The sequence below is a fragment of the Zingiber officinale genome, chromosome 11B, assembly GCF_018446385.1.
Source record: "Zingiber officinale cultivar Zhangliang chromosome 11B, Zo_v1.1, whole genome shotgun sequence".
Lineage (NCBI taxonomy): Eukaryota > Viridiplantae > Streptophyta > Magnoliopsida > Zingiberales > Zingiberaceae > Zingiber > Zingiber officinale.
In genome coordinates this window covers 81,663,281-81,689,495 of record NC_056007.1, presented here as the reverse complement: position 1 = coordinate 81,689,495, position 26,215 = coordinate 81,663,281, and the positions used below count along the sequence as shown (strand labels likewise).

General features: G+C 37.7%; 1 protein-coding gene across 1 annotated transcript; it reads right to left on the bottom strand.

Annotated features, from left to right (window-relative positions):
* Positions 1 to 22,875: 22,875 nt before the first annotated feature.
* Positions 22,876 to 25,071, bottom strand: LOC122034620 (transcription factor bHLH18-like). Its single transcript, XM_042593935.1, has 5 exons — positions 24,958 to 25,071; positions 24,671 to 24,747; positions 24,071 to 24,586; positions 23,603 to 23,986; positions 22,876 to 23,517 (listed from the first exon to the last, which is right to left on the bottom strand). The coding sequence occupies exons 2-5, from the start codon at positions 24,704 to 24,706 to the stop codon at positions 23,443 to 23,445; spliced, it is 1,011 nt and encodes a 336-aa protein (XP_042449869.1). The 5' UTR covers positions 24,707 to 24,747; positions 24,958 to 25,071; the 3' UTR covers positions 22,876 to 23,442.
* Positions 25,072 to 26,215: the final 1,144 nt, after the last annotated feature.

Sequence of the window (26,215 nt, the reverse complement as noted above, 5' to 3'; positions counted from 1 at the left end):
TTGGAAACTTCAATGAATATCACAATTTGGAAACTTCAATGAATATCACAATTTGGATACTGGCAAGTGAGACACATATGTACTAATTGTGGTAGTCCTTCTCATCCAGTTGCTATATGCCATCTCATTCAAAAGACTGCTAGATTTCCTATGGAACCCCAGTATTTCCAACATCAATATCAACAGACATATGATCCAGCTCCTAGTACCTATAGTCATGACTGGGGCAATTATTCGACTCAGTACTTTCAACCCCAGATTACATAGCAGCATGGATACTTATAATCCCAAGGCTATCAAGCCCAACAGCAGTATGAGAATACACAACAACAAGCTTCTGAGGATCCTCAGTGTTACAATTCAAACTGGATGAACCATCCAAATTTTATGCATGGGAACGAGCAACAATAATTGAATCAATCTTTTTCAGCATATCAGATGCCACAAGGATTTCAGGATGATCCTATGTCCACATGGTCACATTCAGTCCAGCAGACCGAACCAGCTCCTTGGGGGGCATTTCAAGAGAGCACTGAAGAAGTTCATGTCCCTAGTCAATCAATATTTCAAGATTTGAAGGATGTAATGCAGCAAATGCAGCAACAACAAGAGGCATATACCCAGTCTCAACAAAGAAATGAAGCATCACTACAGAATTATCAGATGCATCTGGATCAAATTACAGCATCCATCAGCCAACGACAAGCCCAATTATCTAGTGAGGAGATGGATTCTAGAGAATGTCATAGCCCTGACCCTGATTCTACTCCTATACAGGACTCCTCTAGCCTTTTGTGTGATGATGTTGCAATTTGTGATTATTTTAATTATGATGATATTGTTGCTACAAATATTATTGATGCAGGTGTTGTTGGTGATGTTGAGGAGCTAGTTAAGCCTAATTATGCATCTATCGAAAAGGAAAGTGTAGGGACTTGTATGGTGGAAGCAATGTCTCAAGAATCACCTAGTTTTGTTGCACGACCACCTGATGATAAAAGTGTAGGGACTTGTGTTGTGAAGGCAGAGCCCCAAGAATCACTTCATTTTGATGCACCACCAGAACCTGAACCAAAACCTGAACCAGAACCAGAGTCTGAGCTATTATTTGATAAGGAGGAGGCCACATCCATTATTCTAAAACCTCCAAGTACATTTCAGTACAGCAAGGTAAATATTTCTTGTGATCTTTTAGAGAATTCCATAGAGGTTCCGAATATTGATTTTATTGGATGTGACTCATATTTGGATTCATGCTTGTTTAAATTTGATACTGTTTCATCTCTTCCTTACCCCACATGCGTGTGGAAGGTGCATTCTGTCCTTGGCCTTGCAGGTTTTTACAGGCCCTTGGAGTGGATGCTTAAGTTGAATCGCCTTCAACCTCCGGGAAGAACTTTCAAAAAGAATAGGGTGAAAGGAGCGGTCTTTACTTCAAATGCAAACATTCCACTCCCAACTTGGATTTTTCACCTTAATCATTGGCAACCACCGGGAAGGATGATTCCACTACCGGTGTGGCTTCTACTTCTGAATCGTCTTCAGCCGCCAGGAATAAAGGGGAGTTCGTTCCTTTCCTTTCTTTTTCTTGCTTTCCTTTATCTTTATACTTGCATGTTTGTTTGCTTCCATACTTTGCTTTCATACTTTGTTTTCTTGTTTTGCATTTTGTTTGGTTTTGTTTATACCTTGCTTGATTTTGAGTCATATCTCCCTAGATGTCCCTTTATAATGCTTTGAGAATTGTAAAAGATAGTTAAGTTTGACTATCAAGTCTTGGTTTCTTTGGTATTGTTGGGTACATTAATTGCATTAGTCATTTGTTGTGGTGATAGACTCTATCTTGTTAGATTGTGCATGATATTTGGTTATTCACCTAGTGAGGTTGTTTCCACGCTTATCCTTAATCCTCTTGTGTGTGATAGCACTTGTGATACTTGACACTCTAGAACTTGCTTTGATTCTTTTTGAAATTATGGTAACATAAGCTTGCATAAATATGATAGAGGCAAATTTTCTTATTGATCTCTTAGTTGTTCCTATACTTTGTTGTTCTTATCGGTAAGCATTTCACCTATTGCTTTCATGTTTCATTGTACTTCCCTTGTCATATCTTCTCATTGTCGTTATATTTTCACTAGCATATCTTTATCGATTCATTCTTTCCTTGGTCATGTGATGAGAGCATTGGGTGATTGCATGAAGAGTTACATTTTCTTTGGCATATCTTTATTAGTTTATTTTTAGCCCCTATTGTTGTGAGTTTTAAGTAATATCATGATTTGTTATATTGTCCGAGACGGACGAGTTTAAGTGTGGGGGATGCAAATATGTATGGACAAATGCTTGTTGAAAAAAAAATCTCTCTATGTAAAAAAAAATTCTTTCTATATAAAGAAAAAAAACAAAGAAAAGAAAAAAAACAAAGAAGAAAAAAAAAGTTGAAAAAAGAATAAAAAGATAGAAAAAAAATTCTCAAACATTTGTTATTTTGTTAGTGATGAACAAGAAGGAACGTCTCCATGGAAAAATTGATGTATGCTCATTTTACATTGTTATTGAGAGATTCTCATGAGTTAGTTGTTAATACATACATGTATTTTGGAGATGTTATAGTGGTTGATGTATATCACATGAGAATGTGTAAAGAGAGTTGAGTGTTGGATGTTTGAATGAGTTTTTGAGTATAGTATTTGAATGTATTCTTCATGTTGATTACCCTAATACTCTCATATTTTCTTTGAATTTCTTTGTTGTCTATCCTTCTTGTTCTATTGTTTACATGTGTGGTTTCATTATTATTCATGAAAAGTCCTCTTGATTTATGTGCACTTATGTTTACATTAGTGGAGAACTAGAAAATAAGCAAGCATATGGTAGTGCAATATCATGAGTTGCTTTAGAGAGAGCTCCACTTTTATGTCTATTATTTATGTGAGCATGAGAGCATATACCCATCTTGTGAGGTTCTATCATGCTTAATCTATTCCAGTTGATTGAAATTACCATATTTGTTGACTTATGTGAGAATTGGAACCATGAGTATCTTGATTCTTAAAATTTGATGATCTTAAATGACTTTCTTTTACTAATTTCAGAGTATTGCTAGGAATTGAAAGGGAGATAAGTTTTTGGTTGCTTCTTAGTTTTATTTCACTTGCTCGAGACGTGGAAGAATAAGTGTGGGGGAATTGATAATTAGCATTTTTATGTAATATTTTAGCTCTCATACTTAGCATTTTTATCCTCTCATTTACTTAAATCTTGCTTAATATTATGATTCATGAGTTAGGATATATTTATGAGCTTTTTATACTTTTTCCCTAATTTTGCTATTATTTCATGATTTTTGTAGGAATTAAAGAGGAGCCATAGACATGAGTGGAGTCAAATTAATTGGACTCAATGCTAAGGTTGAGCATGAGCTAATTTGAAGAGCTTGACTCATTTCATTCCAATTTGGATCAAGAAAGAAGTAGAGCTCCACTCTTTAAGCCCAATCACAAAAGCCCAACTCATCCAATTTGGAGCCCAATTTTGAACCCTATTCTTAATGGATCCGGATTCCATTCCTAATGGATCTATTTTCCTTAACCCAAACCCGATCCGTTAAGAAACCCTCTCCTTTTCTTCCTCACGCGACGGAACAGTAGAGCATCTCTCGCGTTTTCTGCGGTTAGGGCACAGCGACACCGCGACCTCCTCTCCCTTCTTCCTCACCACTGGCCGGTGGCTACTCTTCTCTTCCCTTGCCACCGGCTGGCCGGCCATCCACAGCCCACCACTTCTCCTTCTCAAATTCCAATTGGCACAGCAGATTCACACTCGGCAGAGGTGGCAGCAAGGTTCGGCATCAACCATCTTCACCTCGCCGGAGAGGGTTTTGTTGGTGCGGGAAGCATCAGACGATCGAACCCAAGTTTTGATAATGGCAAAGGGTTCAAAGTTAAGTAGTGGTGTGATCTAACAAGTTCATGGAGCTTGCAGGAAAGTCCTAAGTGGTACTTAGGCAAAAGTCCTAACTGCGGTTAGGCAGGTGGAAAACCCTAGGGGGTGGTAACCCTAGGTCATAGGGGTGGTAACCCTATGCGGAAAGTCTTGGCGAGTCGAGAGCTTCATGCAAAAGTCCTAGGGGGGGTAACCCTAGGTGGAAAGTCCTGGTGTCGCGAACCAGGTGGAAGACTGGACGGGTCGGGAAGCGGAAGTCCAGCAGAAAGTCCGGAAGCTTCGAACGCTGAGCAAAAGTCCAGTCGATCTGAAGGATCGCACTGGCAACAGGTAAATCTCCTTAGTGGAGTAGGTGAGGACGCGTTCCCCGTAGAGGGAAAAGTAGGCGTCGGGTCGACCTAGGGTTTCCAGTTGGAAATTCAAAGTCAGACTCGGACAGTCCGATGACTGTCGATTATATCACTTATAATATGTCTGTGCTAACTTTGTTTTGCAGGATTTTGTGTTTGGGACTAACACATTTTGCAGGAACAAAGAAGCACATTTGACCTCGAATGAACAGTGTCCGAGGCGCCTCCATGGGGCTTGGAGGCGCCTCGGGTGCTAGCCGAAGCCAGCTGTCCAGAGGAGCTGAAGGTGCCTCGGAGGAAGCTGAAGGCGCCTTGGACCAGGCGTTGGAGGCGCCTTGGACCAGCGTTGGAGGCGCCTTGGACCAGCCTTGAGGCGCCTTCATTGAGATAAGGCGCGACCAGATTAGAGCTAATCCACGCGTACGACTCAGCAGCCTGGAGGCGCTTTGGACAGGCTTGGAGGCGCCTCCAGCACTGTTTAAAAGGGAGGTTGAGGCAAAGGCTCAAAACATCAATTCAAAAGCGGTTAGTCATCAATGTGCTGCTCAAAAACAACCCGGCGAAGCTACGACGAGTTTTCGACAACCCAAAGCTACAAGTTTTCCTCTTAGTGTTGTCAGTATAAGTTTTTCTTTAATTATTGCACTTATTGTAACTTACATTTGTACAAACTCTTTGCTCGATATAGTTGTTGCCCACGGTAAGCGATCAACGATCGCGAGCCTTGGAGTAGGAGTCGCCACAGGCTCCGAACCAAGTAAACGACTTGTGCCTTGTGTGTTTGTGTAAATATTTTTATTTATTCCGTTGCTTTATTACTCGAATGATTTACGATTCCGAAATACGAAATAGCCACAGCGCTATTCACCCCCCCCCCTCTAGCGCTTTCGATCCAACAATTGGTATCAGAGCGGGGTCGCGTTGATCTGGTGCAACCACCAATCACGCAAACTTTTTCGTAATGTTTCCGATTTTACGGAGTCAATTAGAATCTAGCTTAATAGCTACCTTCTAATTATTTTTTTTTCGAATCGGTTTTAGCTCGAAGTTGGTGCAACACCACTCGAGCTCGTAATCTTAATCTTATTTCCCGCACTGCTAATCCAAGACCTAGTCTTGAGACATTTCTATTTTGTCTTTGTTTCTGCAATGACCCAACAAGAGGGATTCAGCACCGTTCGTCCCCCGCTCTTCACCGGAGAAGATTTCAGGTACTGGAAGGGGCGAATGGAAACCTTCCTCAAGATACAGTTCGACACATGGATGATCATCAAGACGGGATTGCAACTACCAACCGACGAAGATGGCAAGCCTACACCTTGTGAAAAATGGGAACCATCACTAATCAAGAAAGTGGAAGTCGATGCCCGAGCTACCTGCACCCTCCAATGCGGACTGGCCAAGGAGGAGCTCAATAGAGTTGGACCGTTCTTCAGCGCAAAAGAGCTATGGGAGAAGCTGATCGAACTCCACGAGGGCACCTCCGACACCAAGGTGAGTAAAAGAGACCTTTTGTTCAATAAATTATATAATCTGAAAATGCAGGACGGAGAGACAGCAAGTCAACTCCACGCTCGCATACAAGACATTCTCAACTCCCTCCATGTGATCGAGCAAAGAGTCGAGAATCGGGATATTATAAGGTACGCTCTAAATGCTTTTCCAAGGAGTACATTGTGGGCATCAATGGTAGATGCCTACAAAGTCTCCAAGGACTTATCTTCCATTAGATTAGATGAATTGTTCTCGGAATTCGAACTGCATGAACAGACTAATACACTGCCAACCGAGAAGGGTATTGCTTTAGTTGCAGGTACCAGTCGAACATGTGAACCAAGATCACGGCGAAGAATTGAACCAGAGGAGGAAGACGAACCCGATTTAGACAATGAAGACGACGAATTAACCTCCGAACTCGTGAATCTTGTGAAGAAGCTCTACAAGAAGAAGAAGGGCTTCAACAAAAGGGACCTAAAGAAAGCAGTCCAATCTAAGGAGAGTCAACCAAGCTCTAAAGTTAAGTTCGAAGTAACTTGCTACGGGTGCAACCAGAAAGGGCACATCAAGGCCAACTGCCCAAATCAGAAGGATGCAAAGAAGCAGAAGAAAAAGAAGGTGCTGAAGGCGACATGGGACGAATCTTCAGAAGAAGATACCGACGACGAACTCGATCAAACGAGTCTACTTGCACTAATGGCCCGGGACCAGAGCAATCTGTCCGAGAGCGAGAGCGAGTCGGAAGCCGAGTTCGAACGAAGCCACAGATCCGTATCCGTTTCCGAAGGGCCTGACACCGCTGTAAGTGTACCTCGGTTAAACAATTTAGTTAATTACTTATTACGCAAATTAGTTAAATCAAATCTTAAGGTCAAGTCACTTCTAAAGGAAGTAGCAGTCCTTAAAGAAGTGACCAACTCTAACACCTTGCCTGACCCTGTTCAGACTGGAAACTCAACTCAAGTTCAAAAACTTGAGGAAGAAAATTTCAGTCTGAAAACTCAGGTTAAAGATTTGAAAAATACATTAGAACGGTTCTCTTTGGACTCCAAGAAGCTTGACCTGATTCTTGGGACACAAAGAGTCGTTTACAACAAAACTGGGATAGGTTATAAAACTAAAAGAAAATATAGATCTTACCTGTCCTTAGTAAATAGACAAAATAATAAATCAGTCCAAGCATGGGTACCCAAGTCCAACCTGGTTAATCAAGTTGGACTTGGTCAATATTGGGTCCCCAAGGATCAAATACATTACCTCGATAGACCATACCGAGGTTATGATCCAGGGGGAGCTAGAAGAAAAACAATAAACATAAAATTAAATTAAAACTCAAATTAAATTAAAATTCAAATTAAATTAAATTAAATTAAAACAATAAAAATAAAATTAAATTCAAATTCAAATAAAATCAAATTGAATTAAAATTCAATTTAAAATTCAATTTGAAATTCAAATTAAATCAAAAATCAAATTAAAATTAAATTCAGATTTAAATTCAGATTAATTCAAAATTCAAATAAAATTCAGAAATTAAATTCTTACAAAATCTTTAAAAAAAAATCCAAGGGAAGACTCCAGAATAGCTGGCACCTTCAAACTTAATCCACCCGACAAGAGTAACCAAGAGTAGACTACCCGGCAAGGTAATTAAGGATAGATTAAAATGAGCTAGGTTTAACTTGACTCATGGTACTGGTGAAGTATTGGATGATAGTACGTTGGGGAAGCTTAGTCATCGCATGTCTAGGAAGATATGACTTCGACCTAGTGCATTTGGCTAAGTGAAACTGACCGAAACTACCCTTTATGGATCCTAACCAGTTAGACCAAGGTTTTGTACTAAGTTCAATGGGTAGGACTATTTGGAAAACCTCGAAGGCATGGTTACTTTAATGATGTCCTTGTGACTCACCATAGTCCAGAAGCTTATCCAAAGAATGTCTACTCGTTGAACTCAAAGCTAAACCTGAATCTAACAAAAAGTTAAACCAAACCCTAAAATTGAATCTAATTCATCTCACAAAAATTATAGGATTACCTGATTGAAAATTTAGATCGGGTGAGATGACTAAGGAATAGAAATAAAAAGAAAATCAAATTTGAAATTCAAAAATATAAATCAAAATTTGAAATTAAAATTCATAATTAAAATTAAATTAATTCAAATTCGAAATTCAAATTAAAATTCAAAATTCGATTCGTAATTAAAATCAAATTAATTCAAATTAAATATTTTTTAAAAATAATTAACTTAATTATTCTTTCAAATTTAATTAACTTAATTATCTTTCAAATTTAATTAACTTAATTTAATTAACTTTATCATTTTTCAAAATTTAATCAGCTTAATATTCTTTCAAAATTTAATTAACTTAATAGTTTCAAAATTTTAAACTTAATACTTTTTCAAAATTTAACTTAAATATTTTTTTAATTAATTTAAACTTAATACTTTTAAAAAGCTTAATTAATATTCTTTCAAAACTTAATTAACTTAATATTTTCAAAAAATAATTTAAACTTAATACTGTTTCAAAACTTAATTATACATATTTTTCAAAATTTAATTAACTTAATATTTTTAAAAATTAATTTAAACTTAATACTTTTTAAAAACTTAATTAATATTCTTTCAAAATTTAATTAACTTAATATTTTCAAAAATTAATTTAAACTTAATACTTTTTCAAAACTTAATTAAATATTTTTCAAATTTAATTAGCTTAAATATCTTTCAAGTTTAATTAACTTAAATATTTTCAAAGTTAATTAAATTAAATATTTTTTTTCAAATTAAATTAACTTAATTATCTTTCAAAGTTAATCAACTTAAATATTTTTTCAAATCATTTAACCAACTTAAATATTTCTCAAATTATTTAATCAACTTAAATATTTTTCAAATTATTTATTCAACCTTAATATTTTTCAAAATTTTAATTAAAAAAAATTACACGTGGTGTCTCTCAGGAGGCGCCTCCCACAAGGGAGGCGCCCTACATAGCGGCGGGAAAAGTCCCGCTGACTCAACCTAAGGCGCCTCAGACTATCCCCGAGGCGCCTCCAACAGATCTTCCAAGGCGCCTTAAACTGCATTTAAGGCGCCTTCAACGCGAAATATGGCCACGAACAGAAACCTTTCTTTTCGTTTTCTGCCGAAATCGAGCACAAGCTTCTCGTGCGATATTTCCCCAACCAAGGCACCTTCAACCCACCTTTTCCTCCTCTACTCCTAGCAATGCCTCCTAGGTATACTCTAAACCTCCCTTAATCATCTACTACATGAATTTCATACGAGTTTTTGCTATTTTGCTTGTATACTGTCAAAAATAGGAAACGTCGCATTGTTGATCCTACACCGGCTAGGGCCCCTTCTACGGATCCTAGATTCCCTCGGAACAGCATAGGGTAGATTTTGCTAGGTTTACCTTTGAGTCCATTAAATCTAGGTATGTAGGTAGGACATTTTTCTCCCAGTTCTGTCACCCTGCTGTCCAGATGATAAATTACTATCACCTAGGGAAACTGGTTGACTGCAACAACATAGTAAAGCAGGATTTGTGTGCCCAGTTCTATCACAACCTTGAAAAGGTTGATGATACTACATATTCCACCAGAGTTGGTGGAACTGACATTCAGTTTACCCCCTCCCTGATTCGCACGAGTTTAGAGCTTAGGGAGTCTACCTGCACCTTCCTGTGCTACCCGGGTAGGGATCTACCGTTCGGTGATCCCTATTCTCATATCACCTTAGACACCATCTACACGCATTTTTTTGGAGAGGAGAGACCATTTGGACTGATTGAGTTCAGGCCGACTCTTCTTAGAGTTCAGGATTACATCATGTATAGAGTCCTGACAGCATGCATCTTGCCCATCACATCTCGAGACGTCTCGAAGATGCGACCATCCCACTCATTCTTTCTGTATGCTCTTAGTCAGCGCTTAGATATAGACATTGCTCTGCATATGTTCTATAGCATCATTCATGCATCTAGTACAGTCACGTCTGGAGTAGTCCATATGCCCTACTGTCATATCCTGACCCAGATTTTCTCCACCTCTAGGATAGACACGCATAGGGACACTCATCCCACTTACCATATACAATGAGTTAGGGCAGCGGAGTCTTCGATTAGCCGGTATAGAGGTCACCGCCGAGGGGATTCTGACCTGGAAGGGCCGACCGCCGCTAGTCGCTACTCCTATCGCTCCAGAGGCCGAGGATGCACCAGGCGAGGGAGAGGAGTGGCCCGACTTCTTAGCAGAGGAGTTTTTCACAGATCCTTCCACCTCTGCCGGGCCCTCCACATCAGCCAGGCCTTCGACTTCGGCATCACTCTCCGTCAAGGACAGACTCGCCCAGCTTGAGGTTCAGTCCATTGAGACTCGACGCGATGTTCGAGAGAGCCATCGCTTCCTCCGATCTCTACGATCCGAGATAGTTGCAGGGTTCGCCTCTCTCCGAGGCGAGATACGTCTCCAGGGACAGCCTCAGCCTGCATCCGAGCAGCCCCTTGCACCACCTCCAGCTGACGACCCTCCAGTTGATGATCCTGCTTTCGATGATCCTACTTTATGACACTATCATTTGATGTATCTTGGATAGAGACCTATATTGTCTAGCTTGACTGTACTGGTGCTTAGTTGAACTCTACTTATTTATGTTTACTAGTTGTTTTTGAGTTCAGTGCACTTAGAAGGCAAATAGGAATGTGTTGGGTAGAATAGGTATTGATTTTCAAATCAGTTTCCTACCTTTACTCTTAAATGTTTTACTTGTTTTCAAAATCTGCTTAAGTTTAAAATTATATTTTTAAATTCTAGGCAAAATTTTGTTTTCAAAATCCCAATTTTTCTTAGATTTTCAAAATATGGACTTAGCCTAGGCTCTACCTTAGAAATCATACTCCCCTAGAATTCAGCCAAAGCATCTCACAAACACCTAGGCTTACCTTGATTGTGCTTGAAAAACATAGAATGGTGTGAGATGTATAGGGTACAGTCTGGACTTAAGAATGCTTATATCTGTGCATCAATATGAGTCTGGGCATTAAATACCTAATATACAGTAATCAAGTCAAGTCATCCAGCCCTAGTCAAATCTAACTGGATCTATTGACTTAACTTGACTAACCAAGTGAAAGTTGTTGTCCTCTAGACAATCAGTTAGTAGCTAGATGGTTAGACATGTGGCCAAGAAATTAAGTATTTGAATTGTCAGGGTAACTCAACTTGCACATTAGGGCTCTGATACCTTACTAAAAGAACCTAATTAACTTGCAATCAACTCAACTCATGCTTGGACATTTAGGTTTAAACTTATTGCTCCTCCTTGGCCATTAACTATTTTGAAATTCATTATTCATTTAAATATTTTTCTTAGACTTTCTTAATTTTTTTTATACACTTTTTAAAGTCATTTGAAAATTTAGTGAAGTTTATTTTTTTCTCTCTCCAAGTTAGTATTCAAAAAGCGTGTTCAAAATTAAAAGAATATTTACCAATAAAGCCTTTAGAATCTATTTAACAGAGTTTGAAAAATGTATTTTTTTCCCAAAGATTTCAACTAAGTTTCAAAATTAGCTAAAGTTACTTTTCAAAGTAAACCTTCCACTAGCTTAATTGAAATAAAATTATCTCTTTAGACATTTAGCTTTACAATAAAAATTAATTATAAAAAGCTAAGTATTTGAAAAGTTCTTTAAATTAGCCAAACATCCTTTCTTTAAAAGCTAAGAGTTTTCTTTAAAAAAAAAATTCCAAACTTAATTCAATTTTCGTACTTAAGAAAATCCCTCTCAAAAAAGACTTTTAAAAGTTTAATGAAAAATCTTTAAATAAAGTCTTTAAAAGCATAAGTTTTCAAAATTTTGGCTAAACATAGTTTTTTTTTCACTTAAACTATTTTTACTTAGCCAAATTTCATTAAGCTTTTTCCTACAAAGTTTTAAAAGTAAGGTATTTTAAATGTTATTTTTGGGCTTCAACATTCTTACTAAGTTTTTCCTATAAAGTTTTTTGATATATGGCAAAGGGGGAGAGTAGGACAAAAAAGTTCAAAATTCAAACTAAGGATAAGAGTTCTCTTATTAAGGGGGGGCCTTAACTTTAGAAACTTTAAGTTTACCTTAAATTTTAAAATCCTTTTGCTTATACTTAACCAGTTACTTAAGTATGCTTACGTTTGGAAACTTCTTACTTTTAAGCATGCTTATGTTTATTTATGCATTTTTGTTTTACTTAACTTTGAATTTGAGTTGTCATAATCAAAAAAGGGGAGATTGTTGGTGCGGGAAGCATCAGACGATCGAACCCAAGTTTTGATAATGGCAAAGGGTTCAAAGTTAAGTAGTGGTGTGATCTAACAAGTTCATGGAGCTTGCAAGAAAGTCCTAAGTGGTACTTAGGCAAAAGTCCTAGCTGCGGTTAGGCAGGTGGAAAACCCTAGGGGGTGGTAACCCTAGGTCATAGGGGTGGTAACCCTATGCGGAAAGTCTTGGCGAGTCGAGAGCTTCATGCAAAAGTCCTAGGGGGGGTAACCCTAGGTGGAAAGTCCTGGTGTCGCGAACCAGGTGGAAGACTGGACGGGTCGGGAAGCGGAAGTCCAGCAGAAAGTCCGGAAGCTTCGAACGCTGAGCAAAAGTCCAGTCGATCTGGAAGATCGCACTGGCAACAGGTAAATCTCCTTAGTGGAGTAGGTGAGGACGCGTTCCCCGTAGAGGGAAAAGTAGGCGTCGGGTCGACCTAGGGTTTCCGGTTGGAAATTCGAAGTCAGACCCGGACAGTCCGATGACTGTCGATTATATCACTTATAATATGTCTGTGCTAACTTTGTTTTGCAGAGTTTTGTGTTTGGGACTAACACATTTTGCAGGAACAAAGAAGCACATTTGACCTCGGATGAACAGTGTCCGAGGCACCTCCATGGGGTTTGGAGGCGCCTCGGAGGAAGCTGAAGGCGCCTTGGACCAGGCGATGGAGGCGCCTTGGACCAGCCTTGAGGCGCCTTCATTGAGATAAGGCGCGACCAGATCAAAGTTGATCCACGCGTGCGACTCAGCGGCCTGGAGGCGCCTCGGACAGGTTTGGAGGCGCCTCCAGCACTGTTTAAAAGGGGGGTCGAGGCAAAGGCTGAAAACATCAATTCAAAAGCTGTTAGTCATCAACGTGCTGCTCAAAAATGACCCGGCGAAGCTATGACGAGTTTTCGACAACCCAAAGCTACAAGTTTTCCTCTTAGTGTTGTCGATATAAGTTTTTCTTTAATTATTGTACTTATTGTAACTTACATTTGTACAAACTCTTTGCGCGATATAGTTGTTGCCCACAGTAAGTGATCAACGATCGCGGGCCTTGGAGTATGAGTCACCACAGGCTCCAAACCAAGTAAACGACCTGTGCCTTCTGTGTTTGTGTGATTCTTTTTATTTATTCCGCTGCTTTATTACTCAAACGATTTACAATTCTGAAACGCGAAATAGCCACGAGCGTTATTCACCCCCCCCCCTCTAGCGCTTTTGATCCAACAGGTTTCTCCGGTGTGACCTCCATCTTCCGACTACCTTCCGAAGCTTCTACCAACTGGGGTTCAGGCGGCAGAGCAAGAAGGAGTGGCAGTTCATCCAACCTCACAGCACCTCACCTCCTTCATTTCAGCGCCATTGATTCTTCTGGACAACACCTTTCAGATTCTAAGTAGCAACATCTTCTCCAGATTTGGTCAGCACAGCAGCCCTTTGAGTCCAAGCAGCAACATCTCCCTTCATCAGATTTTGGACAGCTTTTGTTTGTTGCAGTTTTTCACTTGATTCGTATTGATATGTTAATTTTGTGTGGTTGATTGTTTTATGCTTGTACTAAATTGTTATCCCATGTTTTAGTGCACGTACTCATGTCATTTTGATCTATGCTCGTAAGGTGTTCGACAAAATATTTCTTACAACAGTAGGGTTAAATTCGTGCATTTTATTTCACTTAATGTTTTTTTATCTTGTCTTTTGCAATTGCTATAAGTTTTGTTCTTCGTTTGAATGCAATTAGGCTAGGGTAGATTAGCTTTCTTTAATGCTCTAAGTTACATTCCATGCTTAGTTTCATTATTTGTTTACTCTATGTTGTCTTTAATTTCCTTGCAATCATAGTTTAAGTTAGACTAGGTTTTCTTATTTGCATCGTCTTCATTTACTAGGTTAGGTTCATTTAATACTTGGCTATTTCATTCCTTAGATTAATTCTATTATTGGTGAAATCGTAGCGTACAGTGACAATGCGTTATGATATCACTATTAATGATAGATAGGATGTCTTTTAGTAATTAGGATTAAATTTCATACTTGCTTTGCTCTTTTGTTCTTTAGGTTTAATTTCATACTTGTTTTGTTATTTCATATCATAGTTCAAAATTCAAAACCCAAACCCCCAGTTTCATATCAAAAACCCAAAAGTCATAACTAATCCTGAAGTTATCATCCTATCGTTACATTCTTTGGGAGACGACCCGAGTCATCTTTATACTACTTTAGTGTAGAGGGGTTCGGTAACTTTAATTGTAATTTGATAAGCTCCCATAGCACGACACTTGAGCTCACATCAAATTTTTGATATTGCTGAGCGGTGATAAAAGCATAATAGCAGGGTCCACTATCGGGGTTCGGTAAATTTTGCCCGCTCGGCCTCCACATACTGGAGTACATGGGCTCAGGGCCCGTGGTGTTGCTGTGTTGCGTCCACTCGGGGCCCTTTTGGCGATGGATGGGTGTGAGTCATTAGACATTTTAGGGCAGCCGTTCGCTCGGGGATTACTTTTTTTTTTTCGAGCTAACTGGGCCTCTTCGATATTGAAGTACTTTATAGCTCATTCGAGAAGATGATCAAAGTCTCTCGAAGGCTCCTTGATAAGTGAGAGAAAGAAGTCATTATTTGTAAGTCCTTGTGAAAAGACACTAACGAAGATTTTCTGAGTGGCAGATGGGACGTCTATGATCATTTGATTAACTCTCCTAATGTAGACCCGTAATGCTTTCTTGGGCCCTTGTTTGATTGCAAACAGGTTCACATTTATCTTTTGATAACGATGACTGCTAGCAAAATGCTAAAGAAAAGCCGCTCGAAAATACTTGAAGCTGCAGATGGAGCCAATCGAAAAGTGTTTGAACCACCTCTACGCTGATCTAGAGAGCATGGTGAGAAACACTCGGCACTTGACTCCGTCAGTGTATTGGTGGAACGTGGTTATATTGTCAAATTTGAGTAGGTGGTCCTCAAGATTAGTCAACCCTGTATACTCTCTAATCGTCAAAGGTCTAAAGTGAGATGGTAATTGATCGTCAAGGATTTCTTGAGAGAATTGTCTGTTAATTCACTCGGGAGTCATCAAGTTGAGGTGCTTTGCATTTCTGCATACCCCGAACGGGCGCTTTCTCAAAAGATGATCCTTGTGTTATTTAGGATCGGCCATGCTCTTCCAAAGGCATGCAAAATAATGCCTTGTGGTATGGGATCGATGCTTGTTGGAAGGCGCCAGTTGGCTGGTGGTTCGACTTACGGCCAACAGGGTCTTCCGCTCGAGTTCTTTGGTCAGCTCGCTAACCTATCACCAATACAGCTAGGTTGTTCGGCGCATGGCAGTTAGCTACTATCTCCTGTTGCTGCTACACCATCTTTGTAGTTCGGACATTTATTAGCATCTCTAACTCTTCTTGGAGTAATGTCATAGTGGTGAGTCATACAGTGTCCTCCATCTTTATATCTCGGATGCAAGTGAAGTTCCCATGGACAGTGCCAAATATGATCCTGTTCGAAAGCTGAGAAGACGGCTAGCTAGGAATGTAGCTCTGGTGTTGACTTGAAGAAGACTCCGTGTTATTGTTAGCAATTCGAGCCGCAAAAACCGCTTTTGACATTGCGAAAACCCCGAATTCTAGCCACGGATCCGTGCGAAGATATATTTAAAAATTAAATCATGTACATGTTTCTATCCTAGATCTACCTTAGACCTACATGAAAAGAGAGTTACCCTTGTAGCGAAGCCCTTCGCTTATCTCGCTCGTCCAAGAGTTGTCGGATCTCGTAGGGTGTCAAGTGTACACCCCTCTATATGTATCCACACAGACAAAAGGTGGAGAAGAACCACTTAGAGTGTGCTAGCACTCTTGGTGGTCACGACAATGGAGGATGAGAGGGAGAAGAGAGAAGAGAAGAGGAAGAAGATGACCTCTTGAATGAGTACACAAAATGTAACTCACATCACTAATGTGGCCAGCCACATTTAGAGGTTCTTATACCTCCATGTAATACCAAGAGTCATGACTCTTGGTCTCTCTCATGAGATGGCACACAATGATGTGGCCTTGATGATGTGGAACACCATCATTGGCTAGCCCTATGCCAAGTCACAATGAGGTGGCAATTGGTCAAGTCAAACTTGACCCTTCATCTTCCCTCTCAAGTCAAGTCAAACTTGACCCATTTATCTCCCATGGTTGATCAAATCTAACCATTGATTCAAGTCAATTTGATTTAGTGAACCTCTATCCATTAAATTAAATTGATTCAATGAGTCATAATCTAAATTAGACTCATTGGACACATGAATCAAATTGAGTCCAACTCAATTAGTCTAATTTGGATTACTCTTAATCTAATTTGATTCATCACATGAACCTAATACTCTTGGTTCATCATATGAACCTATTCTCCATCTAATTGCCCTTTGTGTGTGACCCTATAGGTTCTTGTAACGTTGGCAATGCTCCTAAACTCATTTAGAAGCATAAGTAATGAGCGGTATCTAGCAACACATCATTACTACCCAAGTTACAAGAATGTTGAGATCCAACATCACCTTTGTGACTACTAATTGTGACTCTCACAATATGTGACAATGTCCTTCTATCCTTGACATCTAGATTGATCAATTGAGACATAGATCGTGTCATCCTCTAATCAATCTATATCTTGAACTCCAAGTAGACTCACTCTAAACAAATGAGCTCAATATCTCATATTGACTCATTTGGGCATGGTCATGCACTTAGTGGTCTCACTCTATCAAGAATCATGATGTCACTCCCGTCATATAGGAGGGATAGATCCCATCTACATCACTCACATCCCTCCGCATAATTTGTTACACACCCAGTAATCGCCTTTATAGTCCACCCAGTTACGGGTGACGTTTGACGAAGCCAAAGTATGCAACTCCTTATGTAGGGAACCATGGTGACTTCAGGTCCAAGGACTCATAGTCATACTAATAGTCACATGAGAAAGTATATGACACTCATATAACGATCCATGATACTTTCTCATGGTGGGTCATTCAGTATACATTCTCCAATGCATACCCATGTGTCAACTTGATATCTCTATATCCATGACTTGTGAGATCAAGTCATCGAGTTGACCTACATGCTAGTCTCATCGCATTAACATTGTCCCTGAATGTTAATACTTGACTAGGAATGATTAAGAGTAGTGTTCTCTATATCATCTCACTGTTAGAGTGTATACTAAAAGTCTAGCTTTTGTAAACATTTATTTTTGAAATAAAAGAATCACATTGGTCAATATCTGCATTTATTTGTTAAATGTAATTGTTCAATTAATTTATATAGTAGATAACATGGTGTGTGGTGTCACACTCAGAAGATCATGTTGTCGATTCTTTATAAATTATAAACAGTTGCTCGCGACTAAGATGGAAAGGAACAAACCATTAGAATAGTTGTAGTGTAATTAAGTATTAGTTTATCTTGACTAATAAATTACACTGGTACACTCTAAGTGTACTGAGTAGGACCATTTTAGGTAAGTTCTTTTTGTACTGACTTAATAAAAGAACTAGACCTTAGTTATTATGGAAGTGTATGCTCTTAATCCTAATATAATAACAAGCACATATATTTAATATCTATTTCTTTGACTTATCAAAGGGTGAGGTTTTAGTTTGATAAATCAATATGTCCGATAAGTTAGGAAATGATATTACTTATAGTGTGTGTTGTTGATTATAGAAGAAAATTGTGTCCTAGTTATCTAGGTTGAGAATGTCCCCAAAAGGAGCTCATAAGGATTGTTATGTTAAACCCTGCAGGTGGACTTAGTCCGACATGACAATGAAGTTGAGTGGTACTACTCTTGGAGCTAGATATTAATTAAGTGAGTTGTCAGTAACTTACTTAATTAATGAACATTCGTAATCTTAAACACGGGGAGATTAACACACTCATAATAAGAAGGAGTCCATGATGTAATTTGGGATTGGTGCGATAGTGCGATAATAACTCTCTAGTGGAATGAGTTATTATCGATGAACTTGAGTTGTGTGTTCGAGGTGAACACGGGATACTCAAGCTCATCGGAAGGCCAAAACCAATTTCTCCTCTAGGTCCCTGTCATAGCCTCATTAAAGCCTCAAGTCCATCCAAAGAAATGCTCATCTTGGTGTCCAAGAAGGGGGTCGGTCCATTGCTTGGTGACCAAGCAATGGTCGGCCACATTGTCCTCTTAAGGGGCTGGCCCCTTTGCTTTGTGCCCAAGCATGTAGGGGCCGGCCACAATAATACAAACAAGGAGGGGTGTTTTGAATTTTTAAAATCTTCTCTTTGTAGAAAACTACAAGTTTTAAAAGAAAGATTTTAAATTTAAAAACTTTCCTTATTTGAATTAGGTCACATGTTTTAAAAGAAAGTTTAAAAGATTTTAAAACTTTCCTTTTTTTAACCATCCTCATGGTTTTGGAAAAAAAAAAGGGAAGAGAAGTTTTAAAATTTAAATTTTCTATCACCATGTTAAAAAAGGAAATTTTATAAGAGAAGTTTTAAATTTGAAAACATAGTTTTAATTTTTAGAATTTTCCTTTTTTAACTCCTACTTTAGAAAATTAGAAGAGAGCTTGTAAACTTTTATAAGGGTTTATAAAATTTTATAAAAAAAAAAAATTCTTTCCTTGATGAGGTGGCCGGCCAAAAGAAAATAAAAAAATTCATCATCCAATTAATGTTTGGTGATTGATTCAATCAAGAGGAAAGAAAAAGAAAAATAAAAGAGAAAAGAAAAAACAAGAGGAAGATTTTAACTTTTGTAAAAAGTCTTTCCTTATTTGCCTTGGGCAAGTAATATAAAAGAAGGGGTGAGGAGGCCTCATGAGATCAATTCTTATTCTCTTGGTGGAGTCTCTTTTGGTGGTCGTCCCTCCTTTTCCCCTCTTTTTTTCCCTTTGCTCTCTTCTCCTTGGTGGTGGTGGTGGCCGTTTTTAAGAAGAAGAGGAAGAAAGCTTTTGGGTGGTGTTCATCTTGGAGGATCGTCGCCCACACGACGTCCAAGGCGAGGCGAGGAATACGGCAAAAGATCTCGAGGTCATTAGCATACAAAGAGAAGGTATAATTAGCAATTATTTTCCGCATCATGCTAGTTATTTCTCTTTGTAAAAATTCCAAACACAAGAGGCATTAGATCTAGTTTTTCGAATTTATTGTTCAAGTTTGTGTTTTCTTTGTTTTTCGAATTTGTGATTCGATTGTTCTTTTTGGTTAAACATAGAGTTATTTAAGGAAATTAAATATTAGCTTTCCTTAAAAGGCTTTGTCTAGGCGGTGGTGGTTGCTCACATATCCAAGAAGGTCATGTGCCTCGCCATGCAGTCTTGGAAGCCAATTTTGGAAATTAATATTTAATGGAATTAATAACATAGGTGGATTTGGATCAATAGTGTTAAGTTCCGCTTGCGATCCAAATCTAAACCATCAAGAATAGATAAGTTAAATTTGGAATCAATGATGTTAAGTTCCGTCTGCGATTCCTAATTTAACTTCTAAAGAACATAATAAGTTATTTAAGGAAAGGTTCGATACTTGTACAAAATTTTTGTACAGTGGAACCGGTACGATTTTCCTAGGACTAATCAACACTCACTATCAATTCAACCAATCGATTGATATAGATAAGAACCTTCTACTCAAGGACGCTATTATACTTAGTTATTTGGCACCAATACAAGTAAGTATAATAACCATAAAGAAATACCTTTATAAATATATAGGAATATGATACATCGAGTCCATACAACAATCATCATATGATTGGCTGTAGGGCTCTAACTAACAGTTATCCTGTAAAATCAGGAGCATTAGTGCTGGGCCAGGGAAGGGGTCGTCGGCGTTGGCCCTTCGATGCTCAAGTCTGTCTTCGGTTCGGAAGGAAAGAATAGCAGTAGTGAATAGTAGCAAAGAACGTGTAGAATAATGAAGTCTCGCATACCTTTGCCTGTAGATGGAGACCCCTTTTATAGTGTCACTATAGTGTCTGTGCACGTATTCCAAAATATATATACACATTTTTCAAAGCCTTCCTAATAAAAAATAAGTCAAAAAGTAATCTCTGACATATTTTCTTAAATGAGCATGCAAATATATAATGTGATAAGCTAGAAACTTCTCAAGTATGATTTATCTATAGGATATTCTCTATTGTCAGTGACACAAACTTCCAAAAGAGTACGACAAGACGTCCATGTGGGTCCTGCTGTAGGCCGATCGGGAGCCACTCAGCCGGGGCATCACTAACTCAATCGTACTGAATGGAGCTATCGACTTGTTCTTCACTCGACCTTACTATTGTTGGAGAGGCGTATTACATTCGATCGAACTTAAGGTCCGATCGGCTAGGATGATGGACCAAATAACTTACACTTGACTCTTAATCTCAGTTGTAAGTGCATAGGATGACCGCTTGGAAGGTTTGGTCGGTCCTTCTTGTCTGACTGACTCTTAAGGCCCACTCGGTCAACCTTACCTGATCCGCACTTTGCGGTCTCATAGTCCATCTAGCTTTGCGATTTTGATCATTTTATTTTGACCTCCACGTCAGCCGGATTTCAATGCTTTGACTCATTTTTTGGGGGATCAACTTCATCACCGTATCAAGGGTAAATCAAACAAATGTATATCTTGTATTCACATGCTGTGCACACAAAATTCCTAATTTATATGCCCTAGGGTTTTATGGGGTGGTAAAAGATTAGATGTATTTCTCAAATAATAAGGGTTCGATTTCCACATGAGGCACATCTACGTGATTAAATTATTAATGAAATTGGGATACTATATCAGAAGTCATCATACTTTCTGAATTTATTTGATGAGTGAAATTTGAGGCCGAACTATCTATTTTAAAATTAATCAGATTTTGAAATCTGGATACCTGTATAAAAAAAATCCCCAATTTATATTCTCAGATCATACTCTACTTGTTTGGTGTCTACACTTTTATTTGGCGTCCAGCAATCAAAGTCATACATATGAGTTTTCTATTGGTACACGATCAAATTTAAAATTTTAAGTTGTTCCCTAAAAATTATAAATTGAACATCATTTACATATTAATTTTTGTAAAGTTAAAAATCTGATCACAAATAATTTGTAAAACAGCCTAGCTACCTACGTTTTGAAAATCCTAATTAAGACTATTCATATATTTGAAAAATATCATAATCATACATACACGACTCTTCTAATGGTCCAAAACATCTTTTTTTATCGAAAATTCAACTTCATTTTTAAATTAACTTTGATGATTCTTTAACATAATTTTTTAGGATGATTCACAATCAGCTTGTCTTTAAAAAATATTATATCAACATCATTCACACATATATAAAATACATTATTAACATGTTTTAAAAAGTTAGAGACATGCAGTGATATGTTCCATTGGTTTAAAAAAATAGCTGTGTTGATTTATAAATCAACGTTCTTTTCCAAATTTGCATACTTAAATCTTGATACACACGAAATATCTCTTGAATTTTAATTTGTTAGGATGCCATGAGGCAAAATAGAGATGTAAATGCTAAAATACTTTTAACCGTCTATATTTTCTATCCAGTATTATTTATCCTATGTGTTTAAAAAATAACATTAAACACATTTTGATCAAAAATTAAATGTGAGAAATCTTATAAAAGATAATTATATCTTTATTTATTTTTTTTTAATAATAATTTTAAGAGGGGAAAACATATTAAATTAACTATTATATCCTTGGATATAAATCCTCATAAAATTCATATATATATTAGCAATAAATAACAGAAAAGAAATAACTCTGAAAGGGAGAACTAGCTAAAAATTCATTTCACTATCCTCACTAAATAAAAAAGAGACGAAATTCTAAATTGATGAATCAAAATTAGATGAAGATGAAATAAAGTCCATCATTAAAAATCTCCTCTTCATCATCAAATATGACATATAATGAAGTAGGAATCATTTTGATTCATCAATTTAGAATTCTAGCTCCTTTGAGTTTGATGAGAGTTGTGAAATGAGTTTTGCATCCCTTTTAGAATTGCTACTTTTCTATTGTTTATGCAGGTGCATATATGAATTTTATGAGGATTTTTACCAAAAAAATATAATGATCAATTCAATATGTTTTTTCTCTCTTGAGGTTATTATCAAAAAAAATGCTAAAAAAATACAATGACACAATTGTCTTTTATTCATTGTATGCCACATTTAACGATGAAGAAAAGATTTTTTAATGATGAACTTTGTTCCATCTTCATTTGATTTTAGTTCATTAATTTAGAATTCTATTTTTTTTTTCATTTAGTGAGGGTGATAAAATGAGTTTTTGGTTGATTATCCTTTTAGAATTGTTATTTTTTGTTATTTATGTTAGTGCACGTATGAATTTTATAAAAAAAATTATTGAAAGATATTATGATCAATTCAATATGTTTTTTCCCTCTTAAAATTATTATTAAAAAATGATAAAAAAAAGTAAGGATACAATTATCTTTTACCAGATTTATCACATTTAACTCTTAGTCAAGGAGTATTAAATGTTATTTTATAAATGTAGGAGGATAAAATACTACTAGATTGAACATATAGGGGTTAAAAGAATTTTAGCCTAAATTAAATCTCTAGACCTACTGCAGAAATTTGGTGAAGAACAATCACAATCCCCTACTTTATCGACTGATTGCGACTGAATTTATAATATCTCTAAACATCAACGACAATATCATGACAGATTCTCGATAAGATCTTCCTTTCATCGCATCACCCATAATAACCAACATTCAACTCCTGAAGTATTACAACTACATTGCTGTTGCTTACAAACATAAGAGATGCAAAAAGGACTCGAGATAGTAGAAAAAGAACCACCTTCCCTAAACAAGGACTTCTTCTTTTTCTACAACCCAAAATACAAAGATCACCATTTTTTCCACAGCGGAGCTTTTCGTAAACAAAGAAGACTAAAGATGAAACAAGCAGGGCTAACTGAAAGGGGAGAAAGAAGAAGCCTTCTTTTCTTTTCTTTTCTTTTTTTAAGTTTTCCCAAAAGCAAACTCCCCGAGGAAGCCCTCAAAAAGATGATAGAAAACATGCGTGGGGTAGAATGATACAAGCAATTGATACATCTTGTCCCTCGTGAACATGGTCAACTAAATTGATCATGCAAAAATTGGACAAGACAGTAAAAAAAAAATAAAGAGGAAAAGAAAAACAAGGAATCAGAAAAGCCTAGGCAACAAAAGTGGTGATCTTTGAGGTAAAGGAGGGGATATAATGTCCTTGGCTGAGGAAAGAGCTCTAAAAAGACTAACGAAAAGAGTTAGCAGTTTTCTTCATGTGTTCTTCCTGAAAGCAGTGCCCAGCTTCTTGACTAGATCCTTCACTGTCATATTGAACCCTTGTTCAATCTGCAAATTAAACAACAGTCACATCAATTTTCAGATTGGGAGTGAGTTATTTTTTTTTAGAGTAGAAGTTTGTTGGTGATCTTACCTGAGCCATTATAGTGATATCAAGAGAAGAGCCAGCAAAAGGTATGACACTGCTACTGACAACAGAGAGGTGGAACTTCTCGACCTCAGACAGTGCTTTCACCAGCACTCCTTTGCCATTCTCGCAGTGAATTTTGATGAGGATGGATTTCTCAGATATCTTGGCTTCGATCTCCGGGAGCGACTCGCCGAATCTTCGCTGCCCATATTCAAAGTTCTCGTCGTCGCAGAAGGAACTGTCATCGTCGGCACAGAGCTGAGATTTTTTCACAAGGACTGAAGACTCAACGGTCCTCTTTGCAACTTGCTCTTCCAGGGCCTTCACCTTTTCGTCCAGTTCTTTCAGATACCTGATTGTATCACCAAGAACAGAAGCCTTGTCCATCTAGAAGAGCAAGTATAAATATAGAGGAACAGGAAAAATTTCAGCAAAGAAGTCGAAGTCTCAAACTCTCAATCGACAAGGTACCTTCTTTAGGCCAGGCACAATGGCAGACAAAGCTATAAACCTCTGGCTGAACTTCTCTCTTCTCTTCCTTTCAGCAATAATGTGTTCCTTATTGTCATAGCTTGACCTACTCCTGATATGGGAACCCTTGTTTGCTTGCCTAACAATAGTATCATAGTTTCTCTCGGATCCAACCATACCATTCACCTCGTTCTTGGGCTTCACCACTCCCACAAGGCTCCCATAAGGGTTCTTCTGTTCTTCGGGCGAGTCCAGGTTGCTGAAGGTGAGGATGCTGGGGAATGAGGTATTAGGCGCCAGAGCTGAATTCTGCTCTGTGGTGCAAGAACTCCAGCTAGTGGCCTTGAGAGCTTTCTTAGGCCTTTCGCTGCTCATTGGAGCTTGGTCTGAGGTAAATGAGTTGTAGCTCTCTGAAGAGATGGACTGTTGGAAGTCATGCCCTAGAGCTGCTGCGATTTCTGCAGCTGTGAGCTGATCCATTACCCCCCACTGATCAAAAAGGCTGTCTTCCATTCCCTATCAATAGTAGCAAATGATCTTAGTTTGTTTCTTCTTAATCATCCAATATTTCTTCAAACATCTTGAGTCTTATCTACTCACCATGTCAGAATACAATCCTGCAGTTTGTCCATCCATGTTGGTTGGGCTGTTCTCTTGACAGGAGATAGGTGAAGAACCTGATTCAAGAATCATTGCTTAGTGAGCAGCTCTGTAAATCATATTCCTAAAGCCAATTTGCATATTACAAGTAAAAGTTTGCTCAGAGTTGAAGCTTTTTGTTCGAAGAAAGGGAATAAAAAAGGAACATAGATCTGATTAGTGATTGAGAACTAGTGCTAGAACTAAGAAAACCAAAGACAATCAAAGGAGGTAACATGAATACCAACCTAAGCAGAAGGTCAAGGCCCTTCCTTTTCCTCTGAAACAAGAGCATCCACCCTTATATTATATAACAACTTCTACTTTGCGTTCTGAAATTTGCTTCATTACTTACCAAGAGGCTGGGAAATTCTCCTATTCATATTTCCTTTTTCACCTATTTTATAATTTTTTTCTCTTGATTTTTGCAAAGATTGATGATGATATAATAGGAGATAGAGTTCAATGGCATAAAAGGATTCATACAGTCGACCCTAAGCTTGATTGTTATTGTTGGTGTTGATCTTTGCAAAGACTTAAAGGGTACCACGTTAATGCAAATACTTCTTTTCTGGTATAGATTATAAAAGGGATTTGTGAAGCCATCCCAACATATAAAAAACAATTCCATGATTTTACAGAGCAACAAGTATTTTATCAAGCGAGAGTCAGCAATGGCTCTCATGAATTATTAGTAGAATTGATTGACCTTTCAATCATTTTCACACTGTTAGTGAGACCTTAATTATAGTTGGCTCATATTAAATCCTTTATGAGATCAATCTTGGTTATATGCTCCAATTCCTCCTAAAGCAAACACAGGCCCACTTGATTGAGAAGAGTGCAAATAAATATTTGTCAAGGAATTCTCACCCCAATGCACAATTTTATTTTTCACGAGTTCGTAGATTTTTAATGAATATCCAATCTTGCAAATGGTAGCTTCAATTCTTTAATACTAAACTATGGTAAATTACAGTTTCTATCCAAGAGACTGTTTTTATGGATCATCTTGCATCAGAAGCTTTTTTGTCACTTTGGTGTGGCGATGACTCAGAGATATCTTCTTTCTACTTTTAAGATACTTTTGAAAAATCAATTTCCTGAATCTCACTTCTAAAACAGACAATATTTTCAGATATCTATATATGAGGTCAAATGATACAAAATCTTTGATATACATTTAAAGTGTGAAACATATTAATGTGCTAATTTTCTGCCTTGACTGATCAAATCTGCCTTTCTGACCAATTAATGTGCTAAGCATAATAGCTTAGCTTTTGTTGTCACTCTGGTGGAATTGCATTGTCATGTTAAATCTGTGCCATTACTTCATTGGTCAGACTAAGTTTATTGACTTTTAAGGCTTAAGAGCTTGATGAGGTCACTGATGTCGTTACTGATCAAAATCAAGCATTACACACACACACAAAAACTCTACTAAACACTAGTAGTTTATGGATTAAACAAAAGTATGCCTGCAATAATTTAAGGATGAGTGGGTTG